This window comes from Dermochelys coriacea, chromosome 20 (genome assembly GCF_009764565.3).
Source record: "Dermochelys coriacea isolate rDerCor1 chromosome 20, rDerCor1.pri.v4, whole genome shotgun sequence".
NCBI classification, from domain to species: Eukaryota; Metazoa; Chordata; order Testudines; family Dermochelyidae; genus Dermochelys; species Dermochelys coriacea.
In genome coordinates, this window is record NC_050087.2 from 16,050,088 (window position 1) to 16,062,737 (window position 12,650).

The window sequence follows — 12,650 nt, forward strand, 5'->3', positions numbered from 1 at the left end:
GGCACCTCAGAAGGTGTGAGACACATGTTGTCATGGTAACCAAGCGCCTCATGCCATCCTCACAGCATGTCACGGCTGCCCAGGTGGGTGGGATGGGCCCATCGCCATGGTAACCAAATGCTGCCTCATGCCCTCATCTGATGTCACAGCCACCCAGGTGGGTGGGATGGGCCCTGTTGCTGTGGTAACCAAGCCCCTCATGACATCATCCTCAGGCCCTGTCATGTCTGCGGAGGCCCCAGTGACCCCCTGAATGCACCCACCTGCACAAGCCTGCCCTGTCTTCCCCCTCCAGGCCCCACACCCACCCCACAGCTGGGCATGAGGCCTCATGGGAGAGGCGCTGCCACACTCAAGATGGCACCTCCTCCCACGTTCAGGGATGGCGGCCGCGGGGCTTTCGCAGGCTCCCCTTTTATGCCACGCTCAAGATGGCAGACACTAGCGGCCCTCCCGATGCCGCTCTTATTGCCACACTCAACATGGCGTCCGCCCGCTCGTTGATCGATTCGTGTCACGCCCAAGATGGCGCCCGCGTTGGGCCGCCCTCGTGTGACACACTAAAAATGGCGGCCACCGGGCGGCAATGAGAGAAATTCCGTATCCCCCGGAAGTGGAGGGTGGTTTTCGAGACCACTTCCGGGGCGAGAGGTCACCCGCTGTTTTGCCCGCCCCGCCCCCTCCGGCAGGCATGTCCCCCGCTATGGCGACGGACGGGCCCGCGCTGGCCGAGCTGCTGCTGCAGCGGCTGGAGCGGGCGGGGGGCGGCGGCCTGGGCAGCCTGGAGGCGGCCGCGGCGCTGGGCCTGGAGCACCAGCAGCTGGTGGGGGCCGTGAAGAGCCTGCAGGCGCTGGGGGAGGTAGGGCCGGGGGGATGGGCGTGGGGGCCAGCAGGGGGAGGTGGGGGTTCCCGGGGGAGGGGGCGTGGGGAGTGGGGCAGTGGGGGTTCCCGGGGGAGGGGCGGCGTGGGGCAGGGGGAGGTGGGGGTTCCCGGGGGAGGGGCGGTGGGGAGTGGGGCAGTGGGGGTTCCCGGGGGAGGGGCGGCGTGGGGCAGTGGGAGGTGGGGGTTCCCAGGGGAGGGGGCGTGGGGAGTGGGGCAGGGGGTTCCCAGGGGAGGGGGCGTGGGGAGTGGGGCAGGGGGTTCCCAGGGGAGGGGCGGCGTGGGGCAGTGGGAGGTGGGGGTTCCCGGGGGAGGGGCGGCGTGGGGCAGGGGGTTCCCGGGGGAGGGGCGGCGTGGGGCAGTGGGAGGTGGGGGTTCCCGGGGGAGGGGCGGCGTGGGGCAGTGGGAGGTGGGGGTTCCCGGGGGAGGGGCGGTGGGGAGTGGGGCAGTGGGGGTTTCCGGGGGAGGGGCGGCGTGGGGCAGTGGGAGGTGGGGGTTCCCGGGGGAGGGGCGGCGGGGAGTGGGGCAGTGGGGGTTCCCGGGGGAGGGGCGGCGTGGGGCAGTGGGGGTTCCCGGGGGAGGGGCGGTGGGGAGTGGGGCAGTGGGGGTTCCCGGGGGAGGGGCGGCGTGGGGCAGTGGGAGGTGGGGGTTCCCGGGGGAGGGGCGGCGTGGGGCAGTGGGAGGTGGGGGTTCCCGGGGGAGGGGCGGCGTGGGGCAGTGGGAGGTGGGGGTTCCCGGGGGAGGGGCGGTGGGGAGTGGGGCAGTGGGGGTTTCCGGGGGAGGGGCGGCGTGGGGCAGTGGGAGGTGGGGGTTCCCGGGGGAGGGGCGGTGGGGAGTGGGGCAGTGGGGGTTCCCGGGGGAGGGGCGGCGTGGGGCAGTGGGGGTTCCCGGGGGAGGGGCGGTGGGGAGTGGGGCAGTGGGGGTTCCCGGGGGAGGGGCGGCGTGGGGCAGTGGGAGGTGGGGGTTCCCGGGGGAGGGGCGGCGTGGGGCAGTGGGAGGTGGGGGTTCCCGAGGGAGGGGGATGGGACGGAACTGTTGAGCCTGAGGAGAGGTGAACAGATGGGCAGGACTGGGGGGAGCAGGGGGGAGGGGAGGCTCCTAGGGAAAAGGGAGTGGGGGTGTTGAGGGCCACGTTGAGGTGTCCTTCAGGACAGCAGCTTCTCTTCCCCCCCCCCCTTACAAAAGGTCCCCTTCTGTATCTCTCTTTACCCCGATACCCCTCCACGCACCCACTGCCTCTGAAATCCCTCCTTGATCCTGTCCCCCCAAACCATTCTCCTTGTCCTCTGTCCCACCCTTTGTGCCCCCAGTCATTCCCAGCATCTCTTTGATCCTTGCAGGAGCTCCCTGCACTTCTCACCCTGCCCTTCTTGAGCAGCCATGGAATTGTGCCAGGTCCTGGCCAGCCTGAAGTAGGCTGAGCTGTGGCAGTTGAAGTATCCATGGTATCCCTATAATCACTCACTGTCTTTTTAAACTTGCTCTGTTCGTCTCAATGATGTCCGGTGGCAGCAAGTCCCAGACACTTTTCACTTGATACATACATAACCTGTGGAACTCCCTGCTACAAGATGTTGCTGTGTTCAAGAGCTCATCAAGATTCAAAGTGGAATAGCAGAAATATCTTGAAGGGCGATTGTTGATGCTAAAATAAGAGTCCCAGAAGGGATAAAAACACCTCATGCTGCCCAATCAATCTATGAGGGAATAGGAGGAGACCTTCATGGGGGAAAATTATCCCTGCCTGCCTGCAGTGTGGCTTTCATGCCTTCCTGTGAAGCACTTGGTACTGAGCACTGTCAGAGACAGGATACTAGCCTTAAATGGGCCTTGGATCTAATCCAGTGTGACGATCCCTGTGTTTCACAGCCCTCCTGTGTGTTCCCCTCAGGTCATCGAGGCTGAGCAGCGATCCTCTAAACGCTGGGAGCTGACGCCTGAGGGAAAGGAGATCATCCAGGAGGGAAGCCATGAGGCGCGTGTCTTTGACAGCATCCCTGCCGAAGGGCTGCCCCAGAGCGAGCTGATGGTGAGGCTGGCTTCCCATCCCTCACGTCTTCAGTGTCTCATCTCCTGCCAGCCTGGGAATCAAGACTCCTGGGTTCACTTCCTGACTCTGGGAGTGGAGTGGGGCTGGGAGTCAGGAAACCAGGGTCCCATTGTAAACTTGGGATAACTCTGGCCTTCCCCATGAGGGTGGTTGTGATGCTTGACCAAGTGCCTGTAAACATTTCTGAGCCCTGGGAGGGAGGGCAGAATATCCTGCTTGTCCCCACTTCCCCTGGGGGTGTTTCTTTTCTGGTCTGCGTGGATCTGAAATCTCCCTTGTCTCTCATTGCAGAAACTGCCGAGTGGGAAAGTGGGGTTCAGCAAGGCCATGTCCAACAAGTGGGTGCGGCTGGACAAGAACGCGGACGGGGGTCCGCGCATCTTCCGGGCTGTGAGTGTTTCGTGGTGGGGCTTTCATCAGAAGGGAGATTTCCACCTGGCCCCCGAATCCCCCTTTGAATCTCCCTTCCTGGGCCGAGCAGACCCTTTAGCTCTTGCAGGTCGGTCAGTGAGCACCGGGTGGGCGGCTGGAACCTTGGGGCGAAAGGCATTACGGAAATGTACAAGGTTATTCCACCCTCCACCATTAGGAATGGCACGGTGATGTCACAGCTTGAGCCTACTGAGTCCCTGGCTAACGTTGGGCCAGGCCACCTGGGGCACCTCGGGGATGCCACCACACCCAGGGGGATGCTCACTGCTGCTGTCCTGTCCCCCAGGTGGAGAGCGTGCAGGACTCCGTGCGGGAGAAGCTGCGGCTGGTGCAGCAGGGAGAGGCTGAGAACCTGGAGGAGAAAGACAGGAACGAACTGAAGAAACGGAAACTCCTGATGGAAGTGTGAGTTGAGTGTCCCCCTTCCCCTCCACGGGCTTGAATCTCTCTGCTGCTGCAGCACGGTCAGGAGTAAGGGATTCACCCCAGCAGTAATGTGGGGTGCTGGGGCTCCCCTGCTCGGGAAGCAGGCATGGGTCTGATTGTACCTTTGGGGTGCACATTTCCCTCTCCCCACTAGAGGGCAGCAGCTGGTGGGTCCGTTTCCCGCTGCATCTGTGCAGTGTCTCCTGCTTCTGGTCTCTCCTTTGGTGGTGGGGAAGCTCCCATGTCTGACTGCGTGCGCACACACATACACACACACACACACCCCTCCCGCCCCGCAGCTGTACTGCTTAGCCAGCCCCTTGCCTTTGCCAGCCTGGCTGCCGGGCACCCAGCCGGGACGTCCAGTCCTGCTGAGGGCCACCGCTGTCCTGGCTCGTGGATTGGTGCACCCTGCTCAGACTACAGCTACCAGCGTGCATGGCTTGGGCGAAGATGGAATGGGCCACGCTGGGATTTGTCGTCTAGATGAGCTGCGCCGCCACTGTAAAGGCCAGTAGAAGTCCCAAGGGCCCGATGTGGTTCGTTAGGCAAATGGGCTGCCTGGTTCTGCTGTGCCCTTCTCCCAGTCCCAAGCCGTGATCTTTGGCGCTAGGCTTCCCACTGGCGTCACCTCTCGGCCTCCCTTCTTGTGTACAGGGTCATCAAGACCTACTGGATCCGGAAAGGCAGTGCCTTCAGCACCACGGTCACGAAGCAGGAGACGGACCTCACTCCAGAGATGATCGCCAGGTGAGGCGCATGCTGCCTCCGGCAGAGTCTGCGTCCTTGCTCTCCATGCTGTGCTAGGACAGTGGGGGAGCTGCAGCAGCACACATGTAAAAGTGGCTCTTTGGAATCCCTCTGCTAACGGCCAAGGCCTGCCTGCCTGTGGACACTCCTGCCCCCTGTCAGGGCTCTGCGGTTTCTGCGATGGCAGATGGGGGCACCGCCAGCGTGCGCGTATGCTATTTAGAAAGCCATGAATGAGGCTGTAAGAACATCATGAGCTGTGATTTTGTTGCAGAAACTGGGGGGGGGGGTTATGGCTGCCGCACACGCGAGTGATGTGGTCCCGCGTGCCAGGTCGCAACTCTACTTACCCAGGTTTGATCCAGCCTCCCCTTCAGGCCAGATTTGAGTTGTGTTTTACCCTGGCATGTGGGGTCACTATGCCACTCAAAAAAATGCTTTTGTATGGTTTTGGGTGGGGAGGGGTTAAATGTAGGGTTTTATGGTGCTGGAACCGACCTCACCAAAACTGCAATGTTAACAAGCCACGACCACAACTTTTGAACTAAAACCTCTCGGCTTCCTTACAGCCTTCGCTCTTACCCAATATCTAGACACTAGAGTCGCTCCTGGGTGGGCAGGGGGCTGGAGGTAAGGGGATACTAGTGTCATCTGAGCAGCTTGGAGTGCCGGTACCGCAGGGCCCATGGGGCGGGTGTCCCAATGAATAGGCAGCCATGGGGCATCTGAGCAGGTGGGTGTGGGGTACAGAATGCGTGGGCATCTTCCCCAGTGCCTCAGGCAGAGCTTGTTTCCCCACTTGACGAGGTGGGTGGAGCTGGGGGCTGTTGGCTCAGGAAGCAGCTGGACTTGCTCTGTGCTTGCTGACTGGTCATGACGGGGGTGGGAGTGTGAAACGGACGACACCTGATTCTCCAGGCGTGAGCTGGGACGATTGGCCTCCCTCCTGCCTCGGCAGCTCCCACTTTACCTGCTTCCAGCTATGGCTGAAATGTCGACCCAGCCCCGTTCTCTGGGCACCAAGCGCCAGGTTTTCCTCCACGTTCACTCTGGGTTCATATCGCCCCTGGGGTCCCCTCCCCCCACTGGTAGTGCAAAGCCCATGTGGCTCAGCCTGGTGGGTCTTTCAGACAAGCCCTGCCCACTCTGCATGGACAGTGACAGGCTTGTGGCCTGGATCCTCTTGTCCCCACTGTTACGTGCTGGCTGGCTGTTGCCCTCCACCCCAGAGGTGGCTGCATTTCAGTGGCACCATGGACTATAGGTGGGTGGAAGATGCTGTACAAAGCCTGTTACTCGCTCAGTCAGTTCCCCAGGGCTTGCCCCTTGTGACCTTTCTCCACCCTTCGTCCACAGCGGCTCATGGCGTGACCTGAAGTTCAAGGCGTACAACTTCGAGGCGCTGGGGATCATGCCCGAGAGCGGGCACCTCCACCCGCTGCTCAAGGTCCGCACCCAGTTCAGACAGATCTTCCTCGAGATGGGGTGAGTAGCCACGTGTGCCCCTGTAGTCCCTACCCTGGTGGTTGGCGTGGGGCATCTGCCCAGGAGGCTGCGGTGCAGAATGCAGACCATGTCCTGCAGTGGCAGGTACCAGCCGGGGTCTGCACAGCTGCTGCCAGCCCTCTTGTTTGGGCAGGGATACAGAGAGCACCCACTAGGTTCCAGCCAGCCCAGCCCAAGGGTCTGGGATGGGACTGTTCCCTTCAGCATGATCTCCAGTCATAGAATATCAGGGTTGGAAGGGACCTCAGGAGGTCATCTAGTCCAACCTCCTGCCCAAAGCAGGACCAATCCCCAATTTTTGCCCCAGATCCCTAAATGGCCCCCTCAAGGATTGAACTCACAATCCTGGGTTTAGCAGGCCAATGCTCCCCCTAAGGGAGCCAGGACTCCTGGGTTCTCTCCATGGTTCAGGGAGGGGAGGAGGTGTAGGGGTTAGAGTGGGGAAGTTGGGAGTCCTGGCTCAGCTGTTCCTTTGCTGTGTAGCTTTGGGCAAGTCACTCCCTTCTCTGTGCCCAGTGGGACAGCCCGGTGCCGTCCCCCAGGGCGGTGGGTGTGCGTGGAAGCTGCTCTGGGCTCCTCTTGTGACCTCTCCTCTCACTATCCAGAGGCCTTGTGCCCCTGCCCCTGTGGGTGGCAGTGCCCGCACAGTGCCAGGACTGCCCTGTGCTCTCTGGAACGGGGGTGCTCACTGCTCCTGCGTCTCGCTCAGTTTCACAGAAATGCCCACCAATAACTTCATCGAGAGCTCCTTCTGGAACTTCGACGCCCTCTTCCAGCCACAGCAGCACCCGGCCCGCGATCAGCATGACACCTTCTTCCTGCAGGGTCAGTCATCTGCCAGCCCCTGCTGCCAGCAGGCCTATCCGCTGCTGTGGGGAGCACAGCAAGGAATGGGCCTTTCCCCTCTGGGGGGCGCCACCTGTGCCCCAAGGCTGGCTCAGGGTTGGGGAATGGCTCCTGTGCGAGCTTGCAGGGTGTCCACCAGTCCCTACCTGGCCAGGTCTCCTTATCTCAATGGCGCTGGCAGAGGCTCTGTGGGGAGTGCCCAGAGTCCCAACCCCTCACTGCGCTGGGGTGCAGTGAGGGGTGGGATGCTCACGCAGGCCTGTGGCTAAATGGGGGGCATCAGGCTGCGGGGCTGCAGCATCTTTCATGCACATTCCACCCACTTACCACCCCTGCTCCCCCCTTGCTCCTAGATTATTTAGCATCCCCGGGTCCCTGGTGGGTCGGTGGAGTCACTCTAGCCCCCTTTGCACCCTCTGGATTCCCCCAGATCCTGCCGAAGCCACGGATTTCCCCATGGACTATCTGAAGAGAGTGAAGAAGATCCACTCGCAAGGAGGCTACGGCTCCCAGGGGTGAGTGTCCCCAGCTGTCTGGCTGGGCTTGGAGCCCACAGGAACAGGCTGATATTCGGGTGGGGATGGGAAATGGGACATGGGGCCTTTCCCCACTTGGGGGGTGCTAGATCTGATCTGGACCAGGGGCTGGCTGGCTCAGGGTGGCGGGGAAGGGGACACGAGGCCTTTCTTCCCTCGGGGACGCTGGCTCTGATCCAGCCCAGGCTGGGGGGGGCGGCCTGGCTTGGGGGTGCGGGGAATGGGATTCAGGGCCTCTCCACTCTAGGCTGCTCCTTTGGTCTGGGGCAGCTCCCCTCCCCCGTTGCTGCTTGGGGCACCTGCCTGTTCCGGGGCACTGCTTAACCCTTTGGAACCTGGATTGGGGGGACTTTGGGGTGGAGTGGGGACGTTCCACCCTCCCCTTCCCCCAGCGATTTTGCCCACAGCAGCCTGGTGCCATGGGGCACTCTCCCCACCCATCCGGGGATTGCTCTGCTGCGCTACGGCCCCACCCATGCCCAGCGTGTGCCGGATCTCACACACCCCCCGCCTCCCCCCCCAGGTACAAATATGACTGGAAGCTGGAGGAGGCACGGAAGAACATCCTGCGGACACACACCACGGCTGTCAGCGCCCGCATGCTCTACCAGCTGGCTCAGCAGGTGGGAGGTGCCATGACTCTTCCCCCTCCAACTCCCTGAGCCCTGGCTGCAGCTGCCCCTCAGTCAGACCTGGGGCCCCACCCGGACAGTGTGTGTTCGGGGAAGGGGAATGGGAAAGGGAAATGCTGGGGCTCCGGGGGAGCTGGGGGGCAGAGCTCTGGGGCTTAAGGGGCCAGGGGCCAATCTGGCCTGGGGCTGGGATCCCATGCTGCAGTGGCCTGATGGGTGGGGTCCAGGGGATGGGCCGGGCTATGATTGAAACCTTTCTTCCCTGCCCCCCCACCCCCCAGGAGAAGTTCACCCCAGCTAAGTATTTCTCCATTGACCGGGTCTTCCGGAACGAGACGCTGGACGCCACCCACCTGGCCGAGTTCCACCAGATCGAGGGGGTGGTGGCTGACTACGGCCTGACGCTGGGGGACCTCATGGGCACCCTCAGGGAGTTCTTCACCAAGCTGGGTACGTGCCAGCTGCCCACCGACGGGGGGACAGACAGCGCCGTGTGTGGAAGGGCGGGAAAGCCGACCTCTGTGAGGAGCTGGTAGGATGGGGGAAGCCGAGATGGGGGTCCCTGAGAGGGGAGGTTTGGGGTGCTCAGCGGTATCTGCTGCCAGCGAACACCCTGGACAAAGCCCAATTCAGGGCTGAGCTTCTGCCACCAGCAGGCTCCAGAGGAGGGTCCTAGCAGGAAGGGGTGGGGGACACAGGGTCTAGCAGGCTGTGGGGTGGGTTCAGGGTGTGGGATGCAGGAGGGGACATGGTGTCTAGTAGGATGAGCAGGGAGGAGGGGGCCTGGTGGTCTGTGGGGTGGCTGCAGGGGGCCCAGCGGGGCCGCACCCTCTCACTGGCCCATCTCTCAGCAGGGATCAGCCAGCTGCGTTTCAAGCCGGCCTACAACCCCTACACGGAGCCCAGCATGGAGGTGTTCAGCTACCACCAAGGTGAGGGGGCGCCAGCCCCTCATGGCCAGATCAGCCCCTTCTCCTCTGAGCAGCACATGCTGGGCCTGCCGGCTGCGGGAGGCAGGGCAGCTTCAGGGTCTCGGATGACAGAGCTGCAGGTTGGGGTGGCATGTGCCCCCCAGCCAGGATTAGCCGTGGTGCCTGCTGCAGCGTCTCCCAGCCCCCCGGGAATCAAGGTGTTCCCTGATCCTGAGCCACACAAACCAGCACTGGGCGGCGAGAGACCTGAAGTCAAGCCCTGGGGTCAGCAGAGGGGGTCTCCTTCCACCCGGCAGGCTGGCGCTGCGGGGCTCCTGCTCTCCACAGTCATGCCCTGCACATCCATGCCTGGCCCAGCAGCAGCAGCCAGGCCAGGGACCTGCTGGGTCCAGCCCAGGGATCCCCAAGCTCACAACGCCCCCATCCAATCCTACAGGGACAAAGGGGTCAGGGTTTGGGGTGGGGGCTGGCCCGGCAGCCCTGGCCCCATGGCAGAGCTTTGGATCCCACTCAGAACAGAATCGTCTGCTTCAGTCACTTCTCTAGATGCCTGGGAGCGTCTCCCCCCCCCCCCCCCCGGCTCCCTCGCCCTGCTCAGGGGGCCCCGGCCAGGACTAACTGAGCTGTCTGGGAGCGTCTCTCCCCCAGCTCTCTCACCCAGCTAAGGGGGGCCTGGCCAGTACTAACCGAGCTGTCCGGGAGCATGTCTCCCCCGGCTCCATCACCCTGCTTAGGGGGGCCCAATGGAGACTAACCGAGCTGCCATCTCCCTTCCCGTTGCAGGGCTCCAGAAGTGGGTGGAGGTGGGTAATTCGGGGATCTTTCGGCCAGAGATGCTGCTTCCGATGGGCCTGCCGGAGGGCGTGTCGGTCATTGCCTGGGGCCTCTCTCTGGAGCGGTGAGGAGGACGATGTGGGAGGGGGTGGGCACCCGTGTGCTCACAGGCGGCTTTGAGATGCCAGTGGGGGCAGTCAGGGCCCCTTACAGCTCCTGCTAATGTGGGGGGGCCATAGGGCTGGCCATGCTGGGAAGGGGATGGAGACCCCCAGCGTGTGCCATGGCTGCAGGGCAGCTCTCAACTCCTCTTCCTGTGCCTGCCTGGGTCTCTGGGTACGAGCACCCCTCTCAGCCAGGGTGACTCGGAGCCAGGGGGTTTCCAGCCAGCAACAGCCATGCTTTCTGGATCTGGATTGAAGGGCACTGGCAGAGCTATGGGGTGGGAGCCCATGGCTGGGCTAGCAGGGGGCTATGGGTCAGGATTGAAGGGCACTAGTAGAGCTGTGGGGCGGGAGCCCAGGGCTGGGCTAGCAGGGGGCTGCGGGTCGGGACTGAGGGGCACCGGCAGAGTTTGGGCGAGGGAACCCTCCTCTACTGGGGTGGGAGACGTGCTCGCCCTGTGCCCTCGGTTGCCCAGTGGAGGGTCTGTTACGGGTGGGCCAGCAGCAGGGCCGCACTCCCCTAACACCCGCCTTGTCCTCCAGCCCCACCATGATCAAATACGGCATCAACAACATCCGGGAGCTGGTTGGGCACAAGGTGAACCTGCAGATGGTGTACGACGGCCCGCTCTGCCGCCTCGACGCATAGGGTCCTGCCACCAGGCCAGCCCCGTATTTATTAGTGTCCTCTCCGGGGGGCTCCCCTCCCCTTCTGCAGCTGGGCCGGGGCTGCCCCCTTTCCTGGGCAGAGGGCTGGCAGGGTGCCCCTGACCCCCTTCCGTCCAGCCCCCTGCTCGGGGACACGGCAGAGCTGCCCGGGCCAGTGCCAGAACGTGCAACCTGTTACACCCCAATAAAGGGCTAGTGTCTGGGCTGGCGACTCTGCTCTGTTTGGAATGGGGAGAGGATGGGGCCACCTCCCCATGGGATGTGCTCCTGACGGGCTGTGGGTTTTCGGGGGGTGGGGGGAGAGAAGGACTCCTGGGTCCTGTTCCTGGCTTGGGGGCATGGTGGGGGTGGGAGTCATGACTACAGGTTCTTCCCCCAGCTGTGGGCAGGCAGTGGGGTGTAAAGGCTAGTGCAGGGACCTGGGCTCTCTCCCTCCCAGCCCTGTTTGTACGTGGGGTGACTGCACCCCGCATGATGGGGGTGGGGCCTGCACCACAGCTGCGAAGGCCAGGGCAGCATATTGGGGTGGGTGATTTCCTGACCCCCACCTCCTGCCTGGGGTGTGTGCTGGGGGCTTTGTTCAAAGGGGGATGGGGGCAGCACTGAGCCTGTGGCCCCAGGGCACAGAGCTGGAGGGAGCCTCATGGCCCCTTCCTATGCAGGGCCTGGATGGGGGGAATGGGAGTGAAATCTCCACCTCAACCCCGGGGCTGGGATAGCCAGAGGCTGTGGGTTGGGAGTGAGGGGTGCTGGAAGAGTTGGGGGGGCAGCCTGGGGCTGGGCTAGCAGGGGGCTGCATGTCGGGAGTGAGGGGGGCTGACCTCGTGAACCAACGACGGAGCCAGGGGAATTTTCTGAGTCAATATTTTATTTAACAAACTGATCCCAGTCCCTTGTGCTGCCAGAGCCCTGGGGGGGCCCCTCCTCCACAGGCACCTCGGGGCAGGGGCTGTGTCCAGAGCAAAGTGTCCCCTGTCCTTGTGGTGCAGCGGGGCTTCTGGCTGGGGCGGAGCACCCCTCCCGGCTGGGGGAAATGGCTCCCACTGTGACCCCCAGTCAGAGGGGCCCATAGGCAGCACCTGCCCTTCCCTTCTCCAGGCCTCAGCTCGCTCACCCCCCGCAGCACAGACCTGCCCTCCTGGGTCCAGGCACTATCGGCACGGGCACCCTCCTGGGGGGTTACAGCTGCAGGGCCAGGAGAAAGCTCTGCTGGTGCGGGGGCTCACTAGCCATGGGAGCTCCCCCCGTCACAGGGACCCCAGCCGGCTTGTTGGCGTCGGGTGAAGGACGTGAAGCGACAGGGACGGAGCTGGGAGTGAACGGCAGTCCCCCCCGATGTCCGCGGTGGGGGTCTTGCCTGCCCTCGGGCACCGTCCGTCCCGGCTGGGGCTCTGGGCTCTGCGGCATGTTAGGCTGGTGGCCGGCACAGCCTGCTGGTGGTCTCTGGGTGCGCCTGCCGGCTCAGCCCCTCCTGTCCATGGCTGGGCGGGGCCTGCCCTATGTGGGCTGGGCCGCCCCCTGTAGCATGATGTGCACCTCACTGGGGCTGTGGGGCTCGGCCATGGGGGGCTGCGCACGGTAGAACCCTGAGGGGGGTGCGGGTGCGGCATCAGAGTCGTTCTCCTTGTCAGGCTGTGGCCCCAGCAGCCAATCTGGGGGGAGATGGGACAGCAGTGAGCGGGGGTACATCTCCCTGACCCCCAGCTGCATCCTGTGTCATGACCCTCAGCCATGCACTCTGAGCCTCTCAGGCGCTCTTGGTCTACATCTGTGAGGAAACTGAGGCACGGAAGCGACTGACCTGAGGTCACTCAAAGCTGGGAACAGAGGAGAGGAATCCTGACCCCGCCCTGCTCCTATTTAGGACTCTTGGGTTCTAGCCTGGCTCTGGGAGGGGAGTGGGGTCTAGTGGTTAGAGCAGGGGCCTAGGTGCCCAGTTCTCCAAGTGTCTTCTCCTTCCCCCCTCCGGGGGCAGCTTGGATGGTTCTGAGCCCGTTGGGGGTTCCCCTGGGTCACAGCCAGGCAGGGTCCCCATCCCAGGGAGAAAGATTCTT

General features: G+C 63.5%; 1 protein-coding gene across 1 annotated transcript; it reads left to right on the forward strand.

The window, feature by feature from the left end:
• Nucleotides 1–571: 571 nt before the first annotated feature.
• On the forward strand, nucleotides 572–10,800 carry FARSA (phenylalanyl-tRNA synthetase subunit alpha). The gene is made up of 13 exons (XM_038379082.2): nucleotides 572–859; nucleotides 2,771–2,908; nucleotides 3,221–3,319; nucleotides 3,648–3,766; nucleotides 4,445–4,537; nucleotides 5,894–6,022; nucleotides 6,753–6,868; nucleotides 7,320–7,404; nucleotides 7,949–8,048; nucleotides 8,339–8,507; nucleotides 8,912–8,989; nucleotides 9,773–9,887; nucleotides 10,471–10,800. Exons 1-13 carry the CDS (start codon nucleotides 587–589, stop codon nucleotides 10,574–10,576), a joined length of 1,620 nt encoding a protein of 539 aa, XP_038235010.2. The 5' UTR covers nucleotides 572–586; the 3' UTR covers nucleotides 10,577–10,800.
• Nucleotides 10,801–12,650: the final 1,850 nt, after the last annotated feature.